This window comes from Convolutriloba macropyga, chromosome 7, assembly GCF_964194025.1.
Source record: "Convolutriloba macropyga chromosome 7, txConMacr16.3, whole genome shotgun sequence".
Taxonomy (NCBI): Eukaryota; Metazoa; Xenacoelomorpha; order Acoela; family Convolutidae; genus Convolutriloba; species Convolutriloba macropyga.
In genome coordinates, this window is record NC_134474.1 from 69,948,232 (window position 1) to 69,968,407 (window position 20,176).

Sequence of the window (20,176 nt, forward strand, 5' to 3'; positions counted from 1 at the left end):
GGCAGAAACTTAGCCAACATCGTCCGCTGCAAAAATTCTAGAAATAAGAGCAGTGGATCCTAATGTTAAACCGTATTAGTCTGTCACGTTGACATTTTCACGTTAACTAGAAAAAAACTTTTTTATATGATTCATAAGTGACCTCTTCATGTAATGGGACTTTTTGAAATTTAGACAAGCTCTGAGCTAACTTCAGGTCAAATAAATTCTAACTGAAATGCAAATTTGATCAATAATAACACATTTTTAGAAGAAAATTGATCCCGCAAATTAAAAAAATTGACAAAAATCTAAGTCGATATTTTCACTTTATTACAATAATATCATTTCATTGCAATATACCGGTTGTGTTTCTTTCGAAATAGCTGCAAAATTTCATTTATTTGTGGTAATATCATGATATACGAGGGAAGGGGAGGGCGCGATTCCGAAATTTGCTCAAAGGTTAAGTCATTTTTCGTCAGTTGAGCCTGCATGAAGAGTGTCTGTCTAATGGCGGAACGAATCTTCCAAAAGATCATTTTGATTCCACATTTGATCAGTTAGTAATTGTTTTGATAGTTCTTGAAAAAACATGCACGACTTCCAATGGACGAAAGATTGCAGGATTTTACATTTTTTATTACTTGGTTGACAACAAGAATTAAAACGGAACCTAAGTGTGCTTAAAATAACACAAATTTATGTTGGGTTTAATTTTTTATTTGTCAGTGTGTAACTTTGACAACGCGGTTATCTCAATTAACTTGTTTCAGATTTTAATAGAAAATATTTGCACCCTTTGTAGTTTAAGGTAAGTGCATTAAAGGTCTCAATATATTGCCTCCTTAGCCTTTGGAAAGATTGTTTACAAACACAATGCCGAGTTCAAATTGTTGTCATAATTACTATTTCGTTTTATGTTTAATACATGGCGAGCGGGTGGAAAATGCTCCTGTAATAAAAGCATTTGATTAAAAGGTACCCAATTGCAATTAAGTAATTATCATTTGCGGCTGTGCTAGTCTAAAACACCTATTCAAAAATATTGTTTCAAACAAATTTTTGGTCTATCTTATTATACTCTAATTACAGATCTATATACTCAATGTATGAGTAATTTTTACTCCAAATAAGTGCCGCCGGCTGAAATTAAAGCCAAATTTTAAAAAGGTAAACTTTTCTATTTAACAAATTATTTTAAGCCTATTCGATCAAAGTAAGGTTGAAAACTAGAAGTGTTAATTGAACTACTAAATTTTTGTGAAGCTTTATATTTTTCGATTGAAAGTGAAAATTCTCTGCGTACAACTTTCTTCAAAGTACAAAAAAAAATTAGAAAAAATTCAAAGTTGATCTTTGTAAAAAAGACAGCTTTGAGTGGTTTTATCTTATTGACCTTCGCTTACATATTTTGCTTAAACTCAAAAATCATACGTACACTTAATACATACACAAAATTGAGATTTATTTAGCATTTGAGCGCAAAATTTTTTATGACTATCTAGTTTCTTGCTAGTTATTCCACACGAAGTAAGATTGATTAGTAATAGTAGTAATATTTATTATTATTTATTACTAATCAAGCCTGGCACACGGCGACACGTGTGTAAGTCATACTACTAACTAATAAAACCAGCAGCAGAATAATTAAATACTGCTACTAGTAATATAATCAATCGAATTACTCAAATATGTGCATGCGTCGCAAGAATGATTAAACAAACAAAATTCACCTCAGTATAAAGAAAAAAAATACTATTCTTTCATCGTGTGATTATACTGAAACGCAATAAATTGCAAATAAGCCAAAATATCAAATTACTCAGCTAACCACTGTTCACTTTTTGGCAAATTTTTAGACCGGTACCTAGCCGAAAGTTGTAATATTTTATAATACAATTTGCTGCAAATTGAAAATCTATTTTACAATTATCAGTACTGCTGCTTAGTTTTGCTATTAATCATAGTTTTCGGCAGTAGTGAAGAATTTTAAGATATGCGAACACTTATTTAATATCCGATCTTATAGTTGTTGAAAATTGTGCAAAATAGTACGAAAACTGAAACTTAAAATTATACAAGCTAACCATTTATTATTAAGAAAACTCGTTATAATTGTTAACCAATTTCTCTGCAACGTTTTTCAATATTATATAATACGTGGTAAACTTAACCATTGTTACGTTTCATTGTTATTTTTCAACAAAATCCAGGCCTTGATTTTTGTTATCTGTCTTCTGTTTAACTCTGTCTCTACTTAATAAGCACCTCTTTTTAACTTTTCTTTATAAACATTAAACAGCTAGGTCATAATTTTTAAATAATTATTACGATTCGTAAAATGATTTTCGTAATTAATTCTTTTTTATGCTCGAGTATTAGAATTGTTTATTTTTAATTTTTATATTGTTTATCTTTTCCGACTGTTTTGTTTATCAATCCCTTTTCTGACTGGATAAACAGAGAAATGTTGAGTTCGGAGGCTGCGGGACCGCACCCCAATTTACCCTCTCTCTGGTCCTTCTTTAACCCTGCCAACCCCAACCTCCCCCACAACGGTAGTCCACATCATCCGGGAGGTCTCGGAGGTGGTCCTCAGCCACAAATGACTGCAGTGCCCTTCGGAAGTCTCAATCACGTTACCGAGTAAGTCTAGACTTATTACTAACGACTAGTTAATGTTAATAACTCGTACAAGACTGGGTGTTAGGCGTACTTTCGACAGTTAAATCGGGGTAGTGCAAGGAATATTTACCTTGAAAAAAAACTTAGCTCAAAATCTGGTTATAGACTCCGGGTTTACACTAGCAAGTGTTGATACTAATTATAAAGAATCTTGTACGACCATTTAAAAAACAAACACGTGAACTGTACGTTCAGACCCATATAAATGGCAGACTCAAAAGAGCATATTAATATACAATGTGTAATAAGTTTGAGCTATAAAGATCAAAACAGTTAATCTCAGTCAAATTTCATCGAACTAAGATAAATTGAAATAATAGTACGAGTTACTTCGATTCTTGCATGATAACTATTGTGGAATGTCGGGATCAATAAAATTTCCATTTAAAATCTATTGTATAATATTTCTGAATTTGACTCTGAATTATGACTTGATGAATTCTTGTTTCAGGTTAGCAAACTTCCCCCAACATATCGAACTGGAGTTTGAAGGTGAGTTTGTTTACAGCGTTTTTCATTTTCAAACATCGGTAGTTATTCATTTAATGTAATGAACTGTAGTCGATTGTTGTCGAATTTAACGGAAAGCAACACGAGATATTTGAAAAGTTATTTCAAAATTTCAACAAAGACAAAATTCAATTTGAGCCAGGCAACTTTTTGGAGTTTTACGATATTTAAAGTGGCTGACATAGAGTTTGCCTGGAAATCGATTTATATCCCTTCGATACAAAAGCATCAAAGAGAACAACATACAAGCGTCGCCCACACTAATGTCGCCCAAGAGTTTGAAGTAAACTTTCTGTTTTTCAGATTCTGTTATTCGCAAGCACCCCAACTTAACAAATCCAGCATCGACAGCCAACAGTAACATTATAAATCAAAACAACGCCACAATTGCTATCCAAAATCAACAACAACCACAGGCAAACAACAACAACAGTGCTACCGCTGTGGACGTGATGAGGATTAAATCCAGTCCAGATACAATCGCAGCAGCCGAGGCTGCCAATCATCTGGCTTTACCCCCACCGTCTTTGGCTAATTTATCAAGTATACCCCTGGCAAATTCTACAACTTCTGCTTCTATGAATTCAATTATGCCTGCTGCAATTTCTCAACAAGGTTGGAATCAGTGATTGAAATAATGTCGTCAATTATTCTAACCGTATTCTAGCAGTTGTTATTTATAATTAATTCACAAGCTGTAATTTGTATTGGGGTGTTGGTTTTATTATACAACATGAAGATGGAAAAATGTGTCCCAAGTACGATATACGACCACTAAGGGGCGTGGGTCCTCAAATGATGTTTTTAGAGCTTATTTTTTAGTAACAAATTGCGCGAGCAATCTAACAGATATAAACTGTTTGTTTGAACGAAATTTGAAGCAATTAGTGTTAACGTGTGTCCTTTTCTCTGCAAAGTTTTTGTTTGACCGTTTTTGCACTTGTGTTCTAGAACATTCTTTGACTTCTTGTGTGACTTTTTCACGCTTGAGTTCTTCTTTTTCGCGTTATCTATGTGCTCTCTTTCTCAAAAAAGTCGGTTGCTAATATAAAACCGATTGTGAGTGCAAGAGGATCAAAGTGATTGTAGCTTAGTGGTTTAGATGTGTGACTCAAGTCCCGGTCTTATGGTGTTTTTTGCATCTATTAAACATTTCTAAGCTACGCCTCCCATAAATTAATTTTTCCCGCCTGTCGTTTGAGACCAATCCATCCGACGGTAGTCTGTTTATGGTTTCACGGTTCTTTTCCGTTTGTACCCCCAGCTTAGTGGATGCATATTATTTGCAACCCCCAGACGCACGTACCATATTTTTACATGGTGATTTCCCGGTTAATTTTTGATAAATATCAACCATTTGTCATTGAAAGCCATAAACACCGCTGCAAGGTGTAGTTTTTTATTTTTTCATTTGTCTAGAGATTGGATTTACAGCAAAGTACAGATTGTTTACAGATCTTTTGGCATTGTGTGAAAAGAAGACTGATTTGTTGTATGAAAATATCAATTTAATTTGGGTTAGGATTTTTAGAAATATTTTTCAAAAAGAAATTTTGCTTTCATTTAATGTCATGGGGCCGATGACCTATCAAATCATTCAACTAAAGATAATTTCAATGAAGTATTATTGTGCAGGGTACTTTGATGTGTGGTATGTGAAAATTTTATTATTTTAGCTAGTGTTTGGGTTTAGATGACTTTTTGCTCTTAAAATACCTTTCGGTTTTACGTTGAATTGCACAAATACAAAATAGGAACTCTTGCTACAAGCGTCTTTCATCTTATTAACCCGGTTAATTTGATCTGAAGTTGAGTTGTAATAATTATATGTCAAAAGGCATGCACCGCTCAGGTATGGCTGGTTTACTTACAACGTCCTTATTTCCCTTGTTTTAATTATAATATATTTGGTTCTTTTGTTTTTAACGCCCTAGCCTTATAGCTAACCGGTTTGCAACCCGACCCCCCAGAAATTCAGTTTTGTTACTTCAGATACTTTTTTTTGATAACTGTAATATGTCCTCATCAGATGTAAATTGAAGGGTTTTTGCTGTCGATTACTTTACAAAAAATTGTTTGATAAAACTTTTCTGGGACAAGATAAAAATTGAATTGATAAAAAAACGCGAATAATTCATTTGCCGCTTACATTGTATGCATATTGTCATTTCCTTTATACGCGTTAATTTCGAAACTTCTTTGCTTCATTATATTGTAAGTGCTGTTTGTGTTTAATTGGCTTTGCGAGTGTATGAGATGCAAACAATATGCTATTACATGTATAAGTGGTGAGTGCTGAACTACGTGAGAGCAATAACAGAAAAGAGCCATTTGTTCTTTATATGCTTTCCTTATATTTTAACTGGAATGTAGAATTCTAGGTTTGTTTGGGATTTTTTGGTTTGATTTTGCAGGAAGCCAAACAGAGAATAGTTTTGTAAACACTCAACAAGTTCTCTATTTTTGTACAACTCAATGAAATGCTGTGTTACTAATTTTTTTGCTCTAACTGGAGATGTTCGATTGGTCAAAATAAAACCTGAGCCCTAGTAGTCAGAACTAATTTTAATATAAGCGAATAAATCATCGAAATTTTTAATCATCAATCAATTAAAACGTCATGGAGTTGCAAAACGGATCAAAAGCATGCGTATGGTTAGAAAACCACAGACGTAAAACTTTTTGTGAATCTTTTTTAAGATAAGAAATCAAATTCTGGATTAGCAACTTTTGAGAACTTGGCAAAACTTTTAATATTGCGTTGAAAGATTAACTTTTAATATAGGTGCGAAAGGACAGATGCGTACGCCTTATTGCTGGTTTTTTCGTTTTATGAGAAATATGCACTATTTTAGTTTGCTAATTTTAATTTGACAGCAAATTCTGTAGAACACTTGAACTTTCTCCCGTTCTCGTGACAAATATTCTGTCTTCATAAGCCTAAACAGTCATATCGCTAAAGACATATGAACTATTACAATTGAAAGTACCTTTATAAAAACGAATAGCTATCTATTAGTTGAGCATTTCTACGCTTCGTTTTTTATTTTTTTTCAATTTGATGTCAATAGGTTTTTATTTTCCAGGTCACCAGAACTTCTCTGAACCCTCATACTGTTACCTGCAATCCTCCCTCCCCCAACAACAACACCCTGCCCCTCCAACCTGTGTGGCACAAGTGGTGACGTCATCCACGAGGGTACCTGCTCTTGTCCCCCCTCTCACCAATGGAGCAATTCAACCACAACCATTTGACTTATCACAGGCATCCACTCCGCCATTTGTAAGTGACGGATTCAATTTTTGTATATGATAATTTGAGTGGGTAGGCTCAAATGGAATAAGATTTTTATCGAATGATTTTGTAATAGTTACTAGCAGTTCCAATCGTGATAATTATGTAATCATTGTAAAATAATTGTGTAATAATTGAAAGATTAATTTTTAAAAACCTGCAGCATTGCCGTGTCTCGTTGAAAGTAAGCGGTTCATGTTGTATTTGATCTTGTAATTTAAAAGTTTTCAAATAGCAATCGACCCAATGGATGAAATAGACTTCATTGGAGCTGTTTTATTTAACAGTTATTGTTATTAGTTGAGTAATTGTTACCGATTTTTTATCACTTTCTGCTAGTAAAATTCCTTACTCTCATTTCGATACTCTCAAATCTTTCTCGATTCTCTCATTAGGAATTATTTGTTCTTTCTTTATACTGAATGATCAGGTTAATTTTTAAAGCGCTCACAAGAGGATTTTGACAAATAGTTTATGTTTAAGACGCATTGGATAATTTTGTATAATTTCTTCAAAGATGTGTACGTTTTGGGAAACGATAATAATGTCAGCGACGAGGACGATAATGATGTTGACATTGTTTGTCTGTTTCAGCAACGCTGCAGCCCCGACACCACATCACAAATACCATCAGTGTAAGTTACATAAATATTTGTACTCATTTTAATCGAAACAAAACTTTCCTGAAATCATAAATAACCTCAAAATCTTGACAATAAATGCTCCTAAGTACTCATAATAATCAGAAATGCTCTCAATCTTGACAAACAATAAAAATCGTCTTTTCCCCGCAGCCTTCTTCTTTTTTGAAAAACGACAACTTATAAACATCATACTGAGATGATATCAGACAATTGTAGCGAGATCGACACTAAGTTTTGTTGCAAATTGTTTTGAAAGGTGAATTGGTTTCTTTTTTTCCAGTTCGGACTATTCTGGAGAGTATGGATTCACAATGAGCTACGGCAGTTCCAGTGCCAATGTTGCCATGTCATCTGGAAAAGGTGCTCTCTGGACTGTAAGTCATTGCAGAATTTTCTGGACGATTACTAGAAATAATATTAAGTAACAACAGTCTTTAAAAATGATACTCAATGTTTTTGACTGGTTGAGAAAGACCTTTCATGTGAATTAATATTTCTGATGATGTGTCGATAATACGATACAACATAGTCTCAGCTCTATCAGAAAAATTAACTATATAAGTTGATCCTGAATCCTTCTTGAAAAAGTAGTTTTTAAGTTATTACATCTCTAATAAGCTTAGGAAAATTCGCATCTGGTTTCGTTTCCGTTCCCCTCCCGTTTTCCAGGGAAAAAAAAACAAAAACTGTAATCATGGGAAGCAAAAATTTGTTTCATTGCTATTATTTTTGCCTGTCTTGCCTAACTGCTGCCTGTCCAGAATTGACAGGCTTCAGTGCAAAGGTTAAAAAAACCTGTTTGCGTGGAGTAAACAAACGATTCAAGGCATGTTGACGAACAAACGGTAATCTTCAAGCTAGCTTTTATTTACGTTTGTGTTATGGTTTCAGTTCTCGGAGCAGACTCAGAAGCTGTACGTAAAGATGGCAGCCACCTGTCCAGTCAAGTTCCAGACTGTGCACAGGGTGCCACAGGGGTGCTACCTGAGAGCCATGAGTGTGTTCAAACAGCCAGAGCATGTGAAACAGGTGGTGACCAGGTGTCCCAACCACTCACACGGACACAGCAAGGACTCATTCAACGAGGGACACCCCGCCCCTAGCCATCTCATCAGGTAGATTTAACAAACTTTAGTACAAAACAAAAGCAGGAAATGTTTACTCCCCCGTCCTGCTGCTGCTCCTCTTCATCATCAAATTTTATAACCATGTGTGAACAAACTAACGCGCTTTTTTGCCCTAATAATTTTTGGATCTATTCTGTTCCCCCCCCCCCACCTTAGTGGGCTTCTAGTTTTAACGCCCCGAGGCGCACGTGCTATTTTTTTTTACATAGTAAAGTGCTATATAACAACATATAATTTGTAACGGGGGGGGGGGGGTAAAAACACTGGGGGGGGGGGGGGGGGGGGGGAGGACAGAATAGATCCCAATTTTTTGCAGAGCTTGGTAAGAGGTGGAACCAATTACGCGGTGACTGCTCAACATCGTTTTCAACTTCAGTGAAACATGAAACATTTAATTAAGTGTCTTGATTTACTCTTCTTTGTTTATAAAATTAATTTTTAAGGCAGCGAAGCGACAAATAAGTGGAGCTAACAGTAGTTCGAACCTTTCACGTTTTCGTTGTTTTTTCGAAATTTCAGTTTTTCTTGATGTATTTTAATTTTTTGAGTTTCGTTCTTTTTAAACATATTTTGATGATAATCACAAATTAACTATAATCAAGTTTTACTAACCTTTGTGGACTATAAAAAACATACCCCTTGGTTGCCTCCAATGAAGATATGAAGAGAGTCAACAAATCCCCGCTAATCTGTCTTCTCGAACTTCGATAAGTAATGCCGCGTCAATTGTATATTTGATTACCGCGAAGTGATAACGGCAGCTATTGTCGAATTGTGTTTTTTAAATATCAAGATCTTCAATTGTATCGAAGAGTTGTCTTTTTAATATCAGCTATAGCATTAGTTCAGCGGAGCTGTTATTGGTCCTCTTTTTCGTAGTCAGAATATTTGTTGCGACCTGTAACGTAACGCGCACATCAAATCAGCTTTTATATATTTTTTCATGCAACTTGTTGACTGATTTCCGTGTGTGACGCTATTTTTGATTGTAATTCTAGTGAGTTATTTTTCATTCAAGTTAATAACTTTTGATCGCGCATGACCTCACTCTCAAACTGATTTCTTAGCTCTCAAAAATTACTTTACCGTACTTTAATCAGAGTGGTTGAAGTTAAGTGAGGATAGCGAACTAATTGAAGGTTATTTGTGATGAGTTTACAACACACATGAACAGACACTGCGTGAAAAATTTATAAATCAAGTGTTATGTCATCACAGCAATTTGTTGAAAATTTCATTCTGATCTTATTTTTTCAGCTCTTATTTACTCTTTTGGCATTTTGGTACTACAGATTTAAAAAGTCATTTCAGCTATTTTCGGACAATACACCATCTTTGTTTCTTCGCATCTATTTGTGATTTTTGAAGTCAAATTTGATTGATGGTTTTGATCACGTTGCAACATTTGATTGGTTTTTTCGTGGTGAAATAATTGAGTTTTTTTCGTTTTCTCCAGCTGTTACCTTTTTAAAAAAAAATCAATGTTTATTTCCAGTCATTTTGTTGTCCGGTTTTATTTGGTTAACAATAAATATTTGAATTGAAGTTTAAGACTTGTGCCTCTGTGTTTTCAATTCATCGTCTCCCAATCTTTTAATTGCGATCATTTTATCTCTCTCCGCAAAGTCAATGGGCGTCTTTGTCGATTTTGATACTCTACGGCTGAATATGTGTACGTGACGTCATTTGTTACTACATTCGGTAGGGGTTTTTAGAAAACAATCTTGTGATAAGTTTTTGATCATGAATTATTTACCTCACTGAATCAATTGACTTCGGCACTCACTCAATTACTCTTAGGTTGTGATGTAAACGCTAATTGAAATAGGGAACCCGAACTGCAAAATTATCCGACTGTATAGCTTTAAAAGGTCGATAGTGTTTCAAATTTTTGTTTGATTATGAGGAGAGATTTTGAAATGCGAATCTTGTTTTTTGAATTGGCATTTTTGTTAATGGTCTTTTTTAACTGAGAGTGTATTTCGCGGCTTTTTTTGAATGAGTCAATCTGTCGTCTGTTTTGAAAATGTTGTAATCTAGTTAGCTCTTCGTTAGGTCTTCTTTTCACAATGGAAGAGTTGTATTGAGAAGTTGCATGCACAAGAATGCATTGTGGATTTTTTTGGTCAAAAATTGTTTTATTCTAACCATGATTAATAGCAATTCACTCGTCCATTATACTCATAATGTTGCAATTTGCTATTGAGTCATTTGGTGATAGTAGTCGACTAAAGGCGTGAAGTAATGGTAATTTATGATCATGTGAACAGTTATGTTTGTTTACGTGTCCTGAGTGATGAAGTTGTTTGTGCATTTCTAACTCATCTGTGCTCGAAACAACCTCTTATTAATAGCCGCCCTCATCTTCTCAGCCGGCTATTATTGCGCTCGTATTACAATTCAAAGAATTTGAATTGTATTGGGGCGCTGTCTTTTTTTTATGATCTGTTCACACATTTTCATGATTTTTGAAGTCAAATTGGAGTAGTGATTTTGGTCACGCCGTAACAGGAAATGGAGCGAAAAAGCGAGTGGTTTTGCGGCGTGAATTTTTTTCGCTCTAATTTTAAAGTAGAGTGAGAAAACGGTGTTTGAACTAAAATTCGGTTTCTCGGTAGTGGTTTTTTGTTCACATGCGGCAATTTCACTCTGATTTTTACTGTTTTTTCAATTTTTTGGATCGGATTTTTTCTAAATGGTTTTCCCAATCCATTCAAAGCTCATTCTAGGCCAATTTTTTTGTTTGAATTAAATTTTAATTTCTCGCTAGTGGTTTTTTTGTTCACATGCGGCATTTTGACATTGATTTTCTGTTTTTTTCTCATTTTTTTAATCTTTTTTTTAAATGGTTTTCTCAATTCACTCATAGTCCATTCTAGGTCTAGTTTTTCTGTTTAGTCAATGAAAATTCTTTGAATTGTACGTCAGGACTTGTCCTGATATGTTTTTTTTTACTTCGTCAAACTTTTTTTCGCTTTACCATTTTGCCGCTTTTTCGGCATTTTGCGTGAAATCTTTTTGACTTCTCTAGGCTAGTTTCTCTCTTCTCTCATTCTGCTAAAAGTGAATTTGAGCATCAGTTGCTAAGCAAAGCAATTCAAAATGAACAGAGTCGGTATAAAAAAATTGAAGTCAGAAATAGAAACGGGATAAACCCATAAAGCCCAATTTTAGATGCCCGCTATTTGAACGTCGTTCCTATAAGTCTTAGTTACCACCTCTAATGCTTATTGGTGTTGATAGTAGCCCCTGTAGCCTCTCTCCAAGAAACAGAAGTATGTTCAACTACGAAATGCCATCAAAATAAATCGGACTTAAAAAATATTTTTGTACAAAAATCTTTTTTTTTTCAATATATTCTATTCGTTCAATCCCAATCATGCTTATTGGAATCAACGGCGGCTATTTTCCGGCAATCTGCCGGGTATGTTTTAATTTGCTCGCTGTTTTTCATAAAAGCATTAATGCAGTGTTTTTGCTGCGATGGCTTTTGCAATTGACTGATTCATAGTTTCTTTATATAAAAACTAAAAACAGTGAATTTCGTACTTTGCCGTTAAAAATATCTTAGACTGTCTATCTGTTCTACTTAATTGTTTTGACTCAAATAATCACCAGATCTTTTTTCCCTCTTTTTCAGTTGTATTTGAGATTAAGAAATGGTCATTCCTAACAAGACTATGCCTGGTTTTTCTGATAGAAAATTTTCGAGTGCATTTAACACAAACTCTTATCCAGCTAATATTACGACAGTTATCTTTTTCCGAAAAAGCAGCAGTATCATTTTCATATTTTTTAGTTCTGAGAATAGTGGTCTTTCCAATTTTAGCCCCCTACTCCATTATACCCCCCCCCCCCCCCCCCAGAGTTCCCAAGAGTACTTCACTCAATGTTTTTCCTTGATTTGATTTTTGTGTGTGTTCAGGTGTGAACACCCTTCTGCAGAGTACCAGGAGGATGCAGTGAATGGGAGACAGTCGGTGGTGGTGCCCTTTGACTCCCCCCAAGTGGGCACTGACTTCGTAGTCTTTCTCTACAACTTCATGTGCTATGGCTCGTGTGTGGGGGGACTCAACAGACGCCCTATACAGGTAAACGTGACAAGACCCCCCCCCCCCACTCATCCCGCAGTGATTTTTTCTGACCCTCGCTTACCAATTGTGTTGTTACATTGCACGTTACTATGTTTAAAAAATAGCACGTGCAACTGAGGGGCGTAAGAGGTAAATGTCTAAGGGGCCGAAACAATAGAGCCCGATTGTCAACTGATGCTAATCCGCAGTTTTAATGTTGACTGTAACGGATCGTTTAAGCGACTTTTTTCTTTTCCCAAGTGAAAAATAGTTTTAATGGCAGAAGCTTAAAACGAAGTAATGGGAGATTTCGAATTGAAAGTGGCTAGTGCAAGGTGTAGGAACAACCATTACAGTTTTCATTTAGCCTTATTTTAAAACGTGCGCATTTTGTGCTTTAAGCGTGGTTACGTGACTCTGTTGAAGTCACTTCGAAATTCTGACTTAATATCTTGAACTGCTTTGCGGTTTTCGATTAAACACCAGAAATTCTCAGTGACTTCAAGCAGAGTCATATAACCATTACTTATAATACCTCCCTCCTGTAGTATTTTGTAAACTTGTAGTTGTAAAAAGTTTGAAATCTTAGCCGATATTTCTTGGCTATGAGTTAACCAATGCGTTGTTTTGTGTAGGTGGTGTTTACCCTGGAGAGAGATGGCCAAGTGTTGGGTCGGAGGGCAGTGGAGGTGAGGATCTGTGCATGTCCGAGTAGAGACAGGAAGACTGAGGAAAACTCACTCAACCCAGCTTATCAGGGTCACTCCAGAAGGGGTGACAAAAGAGGCTAGTAGTTGTTTCTACTTAACTTACTCGCAAATTTTTGTTTTATCTACATTTTTAGCCCAGGAATCATAAGTTCGTTATCGCATTGCTTCGTCTAAAATAACTCGCAATATTATGAACAAATTGTGAAAAAATATTACTATAAAAAATATTGACTAAATTGTGTCTGCTAAAACAATAAAAATGATTTTAAAAATAATTAAAAATATTAAACAGGAATAAATAGACAGCAAAAAGTTTTTTTGGTTTCTGAATTGGATCCCTATTGAGTGCTATAATCCCGTTTGTTGAACTTCTGTGCTGTACCTAGTCATCGCTTGATAACTGTTGATTTTCCAAATGAAAACTATGAAAGAAATTATAATCTTTGATTTAAAAAACAAACAGCCGTAATTCCTCATAGCACCTCCAGCACACCAGATTTTGACGGTTCTACATCTTTTCGGCCCGATTCATTTAACCCCGCATGTCTAAACCCCATATCATTTCACCCCTCTATCATTTCACCCCTCTATCATTTCACCCCTCTATCATTTCACCCCTCTATCATTTCACCCCTCTATCATTTCACCCCTCTATCATTTCACCCCTCTATCATTTCACCCTTCTATCGTTTCACCCCCCCCCCCCCCCGCCATATTAACAGTTGACATGCATGCATGTTTTGTCATAATTAAGCGGATAATTTAATCACATGATTGGTTGCGAACGTTTCATATCAAGTCCTACGGGTCATTGAGGCATAGCCAAAGGATAATTTTATTAATTTAATAGTTCTTCGTATATAAAAGGTTAAAATCGGGGTGAAATGATTAGGGGTTAAATAAATAAGGGTGAGAAAGTGGAACACCGGTTTTGACATTATTCCCATTTGCTGTTATAGGTTCCAAAGCTTTGACACTTCGAGACCCAATGCCAGTTGCCCTAAACAGCAAAAGATCCAAAATAGACCAACACGAGAACCTCCCGAGGTTATCAACTGGTTCAGATCCGACTTCAGACTCCAATCTTCCGGGAGGTGGTGGGGGTGCTGGTGACGTTTTCTATGTACCCGTGAAGGGTCTATATTACTACAATCTGGTCACAGCTCTCTACAAACAGTTATGTGTCCACAATGGGGACTCTGCCTTATTTGATGAACTTAGTATGGGTAGTGGGAACAGTGGACATGCTTCCAACAAAAACAACAACTGCAATCAGTGAGTTTATATGATTAAACAATTATTAGAACATTTTCCAATGGCATGATAAGTAAATGAGATTTTTTTTCTGAAATTGTAAATTCAAATTTTCATTGAAAACTTGATAAAGTATAACCTGTTGTAACTGCTTATATAAATTTCTATTCTAAAATAAGCAAATCGAAAATAAACAAATGTTATTAAAATCGTCATTCAATTAATTATTATAGCTGCGAAGCTGTAAGCTGAGCGGAGCTATATTGCGGTGCTCTTGATTTTTTTTACAATTCAGAATTTGAACTGTATTGGGGCGCTGTCTTTTTTACGACTCGAAGAGGAGTATTGGAGAAGTCCTTTTTTTAATCAATTTTAGGCGAAAAGAGAGTGGTTTTTGTTCATACCGCTGTTTATGAGAGAGCGAGAAATTGATGTGTGAAAAAATTTTCTCTAAGCGAGCGAAATTTTTTTTGTTCACGTGCGGCATTTTAAAGCAGCTTTTTTTCATTTATTTTAGTTAAGAGGTTTGGTTATGATTTTGTTTTAATTTTAGGCTAGTTTCGGTAGTGCTTTGAAGGTTTTTGGAAATTCATGTGAATTTTATGATAATTCGGAGGTTTTTAATGTATTTTGCTGATTTTCGGGCTAATTTTTGCGTTTTTTTGACGATTATTTTGTGTTACTGGCTCAAATGGGTATTGAAGAGACCCCTTCTATTTGAGCAAATTTATGATAACATTTGGTTTCAGTTTTGTGGGTAAGAATCATTTTTTTGTTGAGAAATATGACAAAAAAATGGCGAAAATTAGAACTATTTTTCTTAATTTTTTGCTGTTTTTCGTTTTTTTTTGTTTTTAGCTAAGTTTCTTAGCCTATTATGACTTGCTTATTGTTTTGCGAGCATCTGCATACCCTATTGGCTGATGGGAATTTTTCTTTGGTTTTTTATGCTTTTGAAATTTTTAAAAATTTTGATAACTTTTTCAGTGGAAGTTGTTTTTAAGAGCTTTCTTTTCATAATTTAGCCTAAAGTATTTTTTCAAAATTCACATAAGTGGTTTTAGTAAGTACTAGTTGTTTTGATGAAGTTATTTTGGCAGAGGTAGTTTTTTCGGGATCTCAATTTATAACAAAATTTGATCAGATTTTTTATCATATTTTAACAGATTTGATTTTATTGTCTTCAATTTTTGTTTCATGGTTTTATTTCAAGATAATCATAAATTAGTGAAGGCACGTTTTGTTTGATGAGTAGTTGGATGGCGTTAAAATGGATTTTTACTTCGAGTCGTTTCCGGAATTTCTTCCGGCTATGTTTTTTTTAAAGATATGTTCACACATTTTCATGATTTTTGAAGTCCAATTGGAGTAGTGATTTTGCTCACGCCGAAACAGGAAGTGGAGCGAAAAAGCGATCGGTTTTGCGGCGTAAACTTTTTTTGCTCTAAATTTAAAGTAGAGTGAGAAAACCGTGTTTGAACAAAAATTCGCTAGTGGTTTTTTTGTTCACATGCGGCAATTTCACTTTGATTTTAACTGTTTTTTTTATTTTTTGGATCGGATTTTTTTCTAAATGGTTTTCCCAATTCATTCATAGTCCGTTCTAGGTCTAGTTTTCTGTTTAGTCAATGAAAATTCTTTGAATTGTACGTCAGGACTTGTCCTGCTATGTTTTTTGTTTCGTCGTCTGACGCTCTTTTTCGTTTTACATTTGTTCACACAGCAAAGCTGAAAAGTCAAATTTTCTGAATGACTTCTTCCTCTCACTAACGGTGTTTGCGCGCGTGACGTCATTTCTCACTCTCTTTAGCAAAATTATGACTTTTGCACTTTAAAACTTAAATTTAATTTGAATTTGTTTAAGGTCAAAGGAACTCATATGTGCCGTAAAGGTCCCTAATAAGAGGCCTCCGCGGGATGAATTTTAACAAGCTTTATTAATTTATAGCTGAATGTTTTTTACCTAGCTTTTTGAGCGGCGTCGATTTTTTTTCAACTTAGATCTGTCTCTGTTTCTAGCTCTTTTATATGGCACGCAGGTTTTTTCTTTCGCAGCTATTCCGGCAATCTGCCGGCTATGTTTGGTTCAATTATTTCAGTTGTAAAAAAACGAGTTTAAACAGTGTTCAATCTTTTTAATTCTGAATTTTCTCAACATTAAATGAAAAGTGTTGACAAGCTGCTTGATATTCAAATAGATCGATGAGGAATGGATGATGACTTAAAATTTCTGTGAAATAATTTAATTATTGTTCTTATTTTCTCAATTGTCAACTCGTAACTGTTATTTCAGAAACAACCAATCAGCTTTAACATCACTCACAATGTCCTCAGAGACATCAGTGACCACCAATAACTCAGCCAATCAGATCAAAGCTCTCTCAGATAACACAGAGTGCATTAATGAAAACATAGCTGACTTGAACCCGAACAGGCCCGAATCTCCTGCTCTGGACGAGACCCCACCCGTGTCACCTATTCCACCTTCGGCTCCTGATTCGAGTCATTTATCCGAGACGAATATGATCTCCCTTTTAAGTTCACTCGGATGCGGCTATGCGTTAGACTGTTTCTTGTCCAGGAATATCCTTCACGCGGGGCATTTGGCACAAATGTCTGACCAGGTGAGATCGCATTCCAATTATTGCTTGAAATGTTGAATTATTGATGTAAAACATTTATATGAGGATACATAAAAAGTTAAAGCAAATAGTGGAATTCTTTTTAAAAATCCACTTAATGGAGTGATCTGACGAAGGGTGTGATATAAAGAGTTTTTGAAATGAAGATTTGAAAATAGTTTATAAAAGGCTCTCGTTAACCATATGTGCGGCATGGTTAATGAATCAATGGTTGAAGGGTTTTGAACTAGATTTATATATTTGCTGGCTTTGCTGACTTTTTGAAGGTTTTGCTGAGTTTTTATTCAGTTCTGATATTTGAAAGAACTATCAAAAAAAGAAATATAAAAAGCAGGCCTTCAATTTGAAACTAATTTAATTTCGGATCTATTCTCTTTCGGGCCCTCAGAGTTTTTTATGACCCCCCCCCCCCCCCCACTTACAAATTGTGCTTTTATACAGCACGTTATAATCTTTAAAAATAGCACTTGTGGCGTGAACGTTAAATGACCACTCAACTGGGGGGGGGGGGGGGGGGGGGGGCAGAATTGATCCTATTGTTATTTGAGTTTATCTACCTTGTTGCTCAGTTTACTTCAAGAAGATTGATTGAAAAGAAAATATTTAAAATTTTAAGCATACTGATCTTTGTTCAAGCTGAAAAAAAACATTTTCTGTATAATTTAAATCCAAACTAATCAGGTTGTAAGTTTGTACAAATTTGTTTTTAGGAACTGGTTGACATGGGCTTAGACGACGTCACTCTGTCGAAAATTCTGGCAGCCAAAAGAGATCTAGAAAGCAGCAACAGACAGCTAGGAGACACGAATACACTGGGATCTGAACTTCACTCTGGGATCTCCGATGCAGGAATGGGAATGGGGAACAATCACGACAACGCCTGTTATGAGCAGGAAATATCTTTGAACGACTCAAGTGAACAACTCATGATTGTCAGAACAGCGTCCAATTCCTCCATGACAATTCTTCCCAATGGGGACTTAAGACAGACCAGATACACATTGCATCACTCTGTGTCCTTCCTTAAAAGTGCAGGAAACTCTTTCGAACTAAAGCCGGGAGCGACGTTAAATTGAGGAGTGATCTTTAATTGATTCGTCGACTTTATTGATAACTTTGAACTGACTCGACTTCCATCGACTGACTCAATGACCTTGGAAGTGACTCGACGACCTTGAACTGGCTCAACGACCTTGAACTGATTCAACGACCCTGAACTGGCCCTACGACCTTGAAGCGACTCAACGACCTTGATCTCACTTAACGACTTTAAACTAATTCAACTACGCTCAACTGATTCAGCAACCTTGAATTCATTTCATGACCTTAAATGGATCCGGTGACGTTAAAGGATCTGATCAAGAAAACTTGAGTTTTTAGAACTACAAATGGAAAACTCTTAATTTTCAAAGGCTTAACGTGCAACAAATAAAACTCAATAAAAACAATATTCTTTAGATGCAATTTGTCTCGCAGTAAACTTTTATTCGGATATTTTATCAATGCTTATAGTATGTATGCTATAATGCTAGCATATACGTATTCTGCATATCTCAATAATATCATCACTTTTCTATTTTATTTAATTCTTACTTTATGGACTTTATTTTGTGTTTTATGGACGTCTATTTGCTTTTTGTCTTTTCAAGTATCGTTTATTGTGTCAGAATGTTTTTACACCCTTGAAGTTCAGAATTGAGTCGATGAGAGAATTTATTGGTTATCAGGCGAGTTTTTGAGTCACTCAGGAGCCATCAGTGTATTTCTGAAACATGCCATAGTAAATTGCCATCAAAATTGAAAAGAATTATGGATAGAAATGAAATGCAATGCTTCACAGAAATGGTAAAAAAAATTCTAAATTTGCGTAAAATTGGCTACGATTAATTGAAAGTAACGGGCAAGAAAAAATTTGCCTCAATTTTTGATAAAACTATTTTTTCTTGGCTTTGTTTATTTAAAAAGGACCGCAAAACTTTCGGGAGGAAAAAAGGATAAAAATAATGCAGCTATTGCTATAACTTTTGAGATTTTTAACCAGTTTATATTTTTTAATGATATACTTGTGCTTATTTGTGTTTTTATTGGTCTTTAAAACGTCTCAATGACACCATTTCCAGTTTTTAATCTGCTTTAGAATTTTTAGACTATAACTGAAACTCCTCAAGTAAAGAACTCTTTCAGACGCTTGGAAAACTTCTTTCCATCTGTCTCTTACCTGTGTTACTTTGGCCGCCTTAGGAACTTTGGGAGATAGATTTGATTATTGAATTAATAAAGGAGTACAATGGTTTAGTATAAATTAATCAGTTTTTAGTTTTCAGTTTCGTTAAATCGGGAAGGTTCTTCATTTCTGATGTTGTTATGGCAGAATACTTGCATGACTTTTCTTAACCATGTCGAATCAGTATCGGGCACAGTTGGTAAATAGTGCACATATTACAAATAATCCACTGGGCATCAATGTTGATGACATCGCCGGCCCCATTTGCAGGGTTGCGAAGATTATTCGGCTTCCATAAAGACGGTGCTTTGTTAGGTAGAAACTTTGTAGCCTATAAATAATTCTAAAGAAAATGACAGAGAGGAGAAAAAGATGGTTACAAGAGATAACAAAGCAACTCATTTTAAAATCGGCGTTCTAACTGACGGAGCGGGTGAAGGCAAAAAATTTTAATACCCGAAAATTGCGACACAAGCGAAAGGCTAAAGCGGACGTTGCTGCGATGTAATAACTTTCTACACAGCGCGAAAACGAGATTCCTACGTGTTGCGGTCTGTAGCTACCTGTGCCTAACCGTACCTACTCAAGAGTGACGGACCTTTCAATGTGCTGGATTTTTCAAATCGTATGTTGATGGACAAGTAAGTGATGTGACTTCACATTAACGATTGTAGATTTCTGCAGGAGGAATTTATGGAAGCTGAGTGCTAAAATGATGTGAATTTGACCCTTGAATAAGAATGTGGTTTAATCTACAGACATTTTACTTAGCTTGAGAACGGGGCGGATCTTTTCACCGTATACCGTCTTTAATTTGACTGACGGAACTACTTTATCCGAGCCTGGATAAACTTTTATTACCTTTGCTAGAGGCCAGAGACCACGAGGTGTGAATTCTTCCAAAATCCAGCATAAGTCGTGAACTTCTAAGTTCTGATTTACCTTATGCCATTTAGAGCGTTTCTGCTGGTTAGGGAGATGCTCTCTAATAAATCGGTTCCAAAAATATTGGGCTAGAAGTTGTGATGTT

General features: G+C 35.4%; 1 protein-coding gene across 1 annotated transcript; it reads left to right on the forward strand.

Annotated features, from left to right (window-relative positions):
- The first annotated feature begins 1,292 nt into the window (after positions 1–1,292).
- LOC142343284 (uncharacterized) lies at positions 1,293–18,653 on the forward strand. The gene is made up of 12 exons (XM_075395079.1): positions 1,293–2,628; positions 3,119–3,159; positions 3,481–3,792; positions 6,264–6,460; positions 7,067–7,107; positions 7,397–7,490; positions 8,008–8,231; positions 12,169–12,334; positions 12,952–13,102; positions 13,986–14,301; positions 16,574–16,904; positions 17,633–18,653. Exons 1-12 carry the CDS (start codon positions 2,450–2,452, stop codon positions 17,996–17,998), a joined length of 2,418 nt encoding a protein of 805 aa, XP_075251194.1. The 5' UTR covers positions 1,293–2,449; the 3' UTR covers positions 17,999–18,653.
- The last annotated feature ends 1,523 nt before the right edge of the window (positions 18,654–20,176 follow it).